Here is a 6,000-nt window from a genome sequence, read left to right on the forward strand (position 1 = left end):
TTTCCTCCAGGTGCTCCGGTTTCCTCCCACACTCCAAAGATGTGCAGGTCAGATGAATTGGCCATGCTCAATTGCCCATAGTGTTCAGAGATGTGTAGATGAGGTGCATTATAGGCAATAATAGGCGATGGGAATGGGTCTGGGCGAATTTCTCTTCAGAGGGTCAGTGTGGACTTGCTAAAGGGCCTGTTTCCACACTGTAAGGATTCTATGATTCTATAACCCACCTAGCCTGCACATTCGATTCGATTTTAATTAGATTCGATTCCCTTCAGCCCAACAAGTCCACACTGACCCTTCAAAGAGTAACCCACCCAGACCCATTTCCCTCTGACTAATGCACCTAACACTATGGTCAATTTAGCATAGCCAATTCACCTGACCTACACATCCTTGGATTGTGAAAGGAAACTGGAGCATTCAGAGGAAGCCCACACAGACACGGGGAGAATGTGCAAACACCACACACTCACCCAAGACTGGAATCGAACCTGGGACCTTGGTGCTGTGAGGCTGCAGTGCTAACCACTGTGCCACTGTGCTGCCCATCCTGGGCACCAGATTTACCATGGTCAATCCAGCCTTGTGTTAAGCCTTATGTCTTCCAGCCATAAGATGTAGCTGCAGAAGCAGACCATTCAGCCCATTGAGCCTGCTTTATCATTAAATGAGATCCTAGCTTTTCTGTCACTTTTATTCTTCCCTTTTCAGATAATAATCCAGTTACCTCTCAAATGCCTGAATAGAACGTGCCTCCTCTCCAAACCAAGGAACTGGGTGTGTTGGAAATCAAATTGTGGGAAAAACTCAGCAGAGACAGTTAACGTTTTGAATCCAGTGACTCTTCAGAATGGGACCACTGGACCTGAAACATTTGTTGTATTAACATTAACATCTCTTCCAAAGATGCTGCCTGACGTGTTGAGTTTCTCCAGCATTTTCTGTTTTTGCTTCTGCCACCATCTCACGTGCTCAGCAACCATTCCAGGTCCTAACCACTAACCGTAAGACATGGAATTTCCTTGTGACTCCAAAGCTGCTTTAGCCAATGACCTGAAACCTGTTTCCTTGTTCTCAATCTGCCCACGAGTTGGAACGGTTCCTCCCCATCTGCTCTGTCCAGGTCCTCCTTCATCTCCAATACCCCGATCAAATCTTAACGGCATCTGTAGTGTCAATGTCTCTGCTGAATTTTATATTTTTAAAAATAAAATCTTTTTTTGTTTTTGATCAAGGATCAATGCGATACCTTGAGTGCTCAGCACTCACACAGCGAGGTCTAAAGACTGTGTTCGATGAGGCCATTCGTGCCGTGCTATGCCCAGCTCCTGAGGAGAGGAAAAAGAAGAAATGTCTGCTACTGTAAAAGGTATTTGTTTTCTCATTCAAATTAAATATATAGGATTTAGCAATGGGCCACTTGGGTCCTGGGACCACCTCCATTGCAGATTGGTCCCTGGTGCTGTTCATCACATCCTTTTTCTCCATATCCCTTGATTTAGTCTTTTCCAACAAAAGCCTGTCCAGATCAGAATTCAGTATCCTAATTGCCTGCAGCATCTTCAAGCCCTTTGACTTTTATGATCTCCAGGGGTGTGGCAGGGGACAGGGCCAAGTATTTTTCTTATTTCCACTGTCTTACAGTCAAAATGTCCACTGTTGATTTCCACCACTCACTGGAGGAAGCAGGCTCTCTCTTTGTTCTGCGCCATGTGCTTAAACATTTTTAAACACTTCAATCTTCCACACTTGAGAATAATCTTCTCGAGCGTTCCCTATTGATGGAGGACAGTTTTCGCCCATTCCAATTGGAAGAGATCTAAAATGGCTGCTGGTTCCACTATGCAGTCTGCAGCTCCTCCCACAGGAGGGATGTGGAGGTGCATCACTGGGAGGTTTGTGTACTTCCTTTCAACACCCTGGGCTTCACCAGTTGCCTGTCCTCAGCATCTTGCTGCTGAGGTGTCATGCTCAGTAAGACTTCTCCACTTTGGTCACAAGCCGGGGTCTTGCATGAGTTGGCAGGGACAAATGGCTGCTTCAGGATGCTCTGGGGGCATCGCTATAAAGTGTTTCCACTGTCCACGTAGGAATCTCCCGCTACACCCATGTTCTGAGTAGACTCTGGATAAAAGCAAATTACTACGGATGCTGGAATCTGAAACCAAAAGAGAAAATGCTGGAAAATCTCAGCAAGTCTGGCAGCATCTGTAAGGAGAGAAAAGAGCTGACGTTCCAAGTCTAACTGACCCTTTGTCTTGCTTTCTCTCACTGCCCACTCTCTCATCACCTTATTCTCTCCTCTCTTCCCCCTTTGCTACCCATCTCCCCTGTTTTCCATTTTGCCTCTGCTTCATCAACACCACCACCCCCCCCCACCCATATTTTGACACACAGCACTGGCGTCAGCCTTGGTCATTCACAGCTCCTAATCTCCCTATAATCGCTCCATGCACTGTCATTATCATCTCTTTATTGTACCTTTACTTCTGGAGCCATGACTCACCTTCTCTCAGCCTCCTATAAATACCTCCCTATTTCTCCCCTTTTTCTCCCCTGACATTCTCGAGATGTCAGCTCTTTCCTCTCCTTACAGATGCTGCCAGACCTGCTGAGATTTTCCAGCATTTTCTCTTTTGGTTTCTGAGTAGACTCTGTTTCAGAAGATGAAGATCAAGGAGCTAGTTCTGAACGATTGGTACAGGGCAAATTGGCTTGGGACTGGAGGCTGAAGTTAGAGCATTCAAGGGAGTGCAAGCTAAATCTATGTAACCCTTCTCTTGAATTTATTCTTCTAACTTCAAGACACTTCCTATCCCCTGTTGTGCAATCCTTCAAATAATTGATGTGTCTGTGTCCTCTCTACCTCTACTCATTCGAGCTAAACCAAGTGGCTCCAAAATTAACATTTTACCTCTGAGCTGAAGTTCATCAAACCGCCATCATTGTTCACTTCCTATTTCCCTTTTATCTCGGCCCTCGCAAACCCGCCATCCACGGTTTTTGATTTGTTAGCTCTGTGTCCCTGACCCCCAACGTTGGTTGGACGGCCGATTGGTGACACACGATTGGTTCAATTCCCACACTGTCTGAGATCACCGTGAAGGTCCCTGTCTTCCCAGCCTTGCATCTCACCTGAGGCATGGTAATGCTCTGATTAAACCCCCTGCCCATCGAGTGTCTCTAATGAGTCAGCAAAATGGTGATCCATTGGGATTTCTGTGACCACGTTTAACATGGCACTCTCTTGGTTCTAACTTCTTTTTCTTTTTACTGTTTGTGCAGTGGCCCAGTGTCTCCAGTCGAACCTAGGAATGTATTGAATGAGTTGGAGCCGTGTGTCCTGGAATTGTGAAGCAATCTTTGTAACATACATTTTGAGGATGTAACATTACAGTTTTAATTACGTGTTTTTAAAGAACAAAATATTTTTGCTATTTGTTTTCCTTGTAAATTGTGCATTAAGACCAAAAAAGCATGTTATTGTTGTAAGCGTTAATTGATTAGGAATCCTGTTATCCAACAGGCTGGAGATAGCAATCCCCCACAATGATTGATATTCAGTTTGATGTCTTTGAATCTGCCCCAAAACTTATTGAGGGAGGAAATATTTTCTTCCTGAGCCCTCCTACGCTTCTATTTGAGCCAGTCGCTCCTCATTTTCTCCCAGAACATCCACTTGTCAGAGCGGAGGCCGTCAATTCCTGGATTAACCCCTTGAGATGCAAAGCATTTTAAAACTCTCTTTACCTCCAGGAGACAAACTATAGAACTTTGCTCGTTTTTAACAGAGTAATATCTTTTCCTCTTGAGCTAAATCTTTTTTTTTTGTTCAGAAAGTCAAAATATTTGTGTAAGGAAAGAGCAGTTACCAGCTGGAACCAAATGCCAGCATCAAGCAGACCCCCATGTTAGCTGTAGCTTCGTTAAATATAGAGCTCTGAGGCACCAGTGAAAATTTTAAGGATTTCAAATTCAGAATTGCTTCTGTGTTTTTTTTTTGGCAAACTATTACAGCTATAACTATAAATAACGTCTGTAACTCACTTCCCCACAACAAAATCTGTGTGAAATGAGAGTACAACTACTGGCTGCCAGTCAGGGTTGTGTGGGGAATGGGGTTAGGTACAGTGTTCCAGGACAGGGTCCCCTCCTGTTCATTCTCAGGCTGGCTCAGGTGGGGGTGGCGCAGGGGGTTGGACGAGGTTGGGGCAGACTTGCTTGGAGACCAGGTGGGCTTTACTCTGTAGCTAAGCCATCCCAGCATCTTGAGTTTGGTGGGGGCGGGGGGGGGGGAATTTGGGGTTGCAATACCAAGAGCTGTGGAGGCAAATGTTTTGACCTCTGGAGAATCTGGCTTGAGCCTTTCCGACTTTACCAGCCTGTTAACCCCCAGGGCTGCATCTCTGCTCCTAACCTGTTTCTACTGTTCCACAGTTACAACAATCTGCATTTGCACAGCATCTCTGTTATAAAAAGCTTCTATCCTTCACTGGAGCGATTAGTCATAGAGATGAACAGCAGTCCATCTTCAGTCCAACTCGTCCATTTTAAGCCCAGGTATCCTGAATTGCCCTCCGGTGTAGCCAATCTTCAGGAGATGGGGTGGGGGGGAGGGGGTTTGGTTTGGGAGCAGTAAAAGGAGTGAGGGAGGGGAAAGGAAGCAGTAGATGGAGGACTTTGTGTTCCAAAGTGCAAGCAAATCGAAACCTGGTCACCGTGTGGATTTGAACACCCATGTGGTGGGCAGGGCACTGATGATGGAAGTGAATGTACCCCTTTCTCAGCACCATTTTTATTTGCCTTTAAGTGGGTCGAGGGAGAGTCTGTTCTCCCATCACAAGGAGGGCCCTGCCTTTATAAGGAGAAAGCTGCAAACAATTGGTGATGGCGTTTTGACTGTGTGGTTCCAGTCTTGACTGCAGAGAGGGCCACACTTGGTTGCTCCCATCATGCCTTACCCACCACCCCTTTTTTTTTAAAGCTTAGAGACCAATTTTGTACTAATATTTCCCCACTCCACCATCAGGGGTAATTGTCCTTGGAGACCTTGTGACTTCTCAGGATTCCAAATTGTATTCTAACTTCTTGAAGACTCTAAGGGAGATCTGTTAGTTAGTATTGGGGGTTCCCTGTCCTGATACACCTGCAAATAAAAAATGTCTGTCTTGTATCAAAAACAATTAATACTTTTTGATGCCTCCCCCCAAAAATCTGTAGTTTGCCTGTTTCCCCCATGCTTCAGTTGTGTTGCCCTCCAATTGTCATTTCAGGTCTACAACCCCTGCACCTCTGGAATATTAGCTTTTATGTGCTTCATGTACAATCACTATATATTTTTAAAATCCATTAGGTACCCTGCTAGACTGCATTTTTTAATACAGGTGTCAGATTTTTTAGAACATGATCTGCAAGTTTCAAAAGCAAAGTGACTTCATGCAAGAGTTTGTGGACTCAACGCAACCAGAAATTGAGGAATTTGCTACAAATTTCAGTTTTTCTAAGGAAATAAAATCTGCAATCTGTAAGCATGACCTGTTTAGCTTTTATTTTTGATCTTCTGTTTTGTCCTCCTGCCTCTCTCCTCATAACATGTTTCTCCAGTTGCTCAGTTACAACAATCTGCATTTGCATAGCATCTCTGACGTTATAAAAACCTTCTATGATTCACTAGAACAATTACTCATATGTGTACAGCACAGAAACAGGCCCTTTAGTCAACTTGTCCATGCTCACCCCAGATATCTTAACCTAATCTAGTCCCATTTGCCAGCATTTGGCCCCTATCCCTCCGAAACCCTTCATATGCCTATCCAGATGCCTTTTTAAATGTCATAATTGTACCAGCCTCTTCCACCTTCTCTGGTCAGCATGGATGAGTTGGGCTGAAAGGTCTGTGTCTGTGCTGTACAACTCTATGACTCCATTATGTTTATAAAACACAGGATGCTGGAAATTTGAAATAAATATAAACAAACTGCTTGGCAGCATCTGTGGAAT

At 44.6% G+C, this 6,000-nt stretch overlaps 1 protein-coding gene across 1 annotated transcript in view; it reads left to right on the plus strand.

Moving 5' to 3' along the window:
* Window positions 1–5,534, plus strand: part of LOC132831498 (ras-related C3 botulinum toxin substrate 1-like) — a 75,860-nt gene extending 70,326 nt beyond the window's left edge. Inside the window, exons 6-7 of the mRNA XM_060849674.1 lie at window positions 1,236–1,369; window positions 3,286–5,534. Coding sequence (XP_060705657.1) covers window positions 1,236–1,366 — 131 coding nt within the window. The 3' untranslated portion in view covers window positions 1,367–1,369; window positions 3,286–5,534. The remainder of the gene's footprint in view (window positions 1–1,235; window positions 1,370–3,285) is intronic.
* The last annotated feature ends 466 nt before the right edge of the window (window positions 5,535–6,000 follow it).

This window comes from Hemiscyllium ocellatum, chromosome 33, assembly GCF_020745735.1.
Source record: "Hemiscyllium ocellatum isolate sHemOce1 chromosome 33, sHemOce1.pat.X.cur, whole genome shotgun sequence".
NCBI lineage: Eukaryota > Metazoa > Chordata > Chondrichthyes > Orectolobiformes > Hemiscylliidae > Hemiscyllium > Hemiscyllium ocellatum.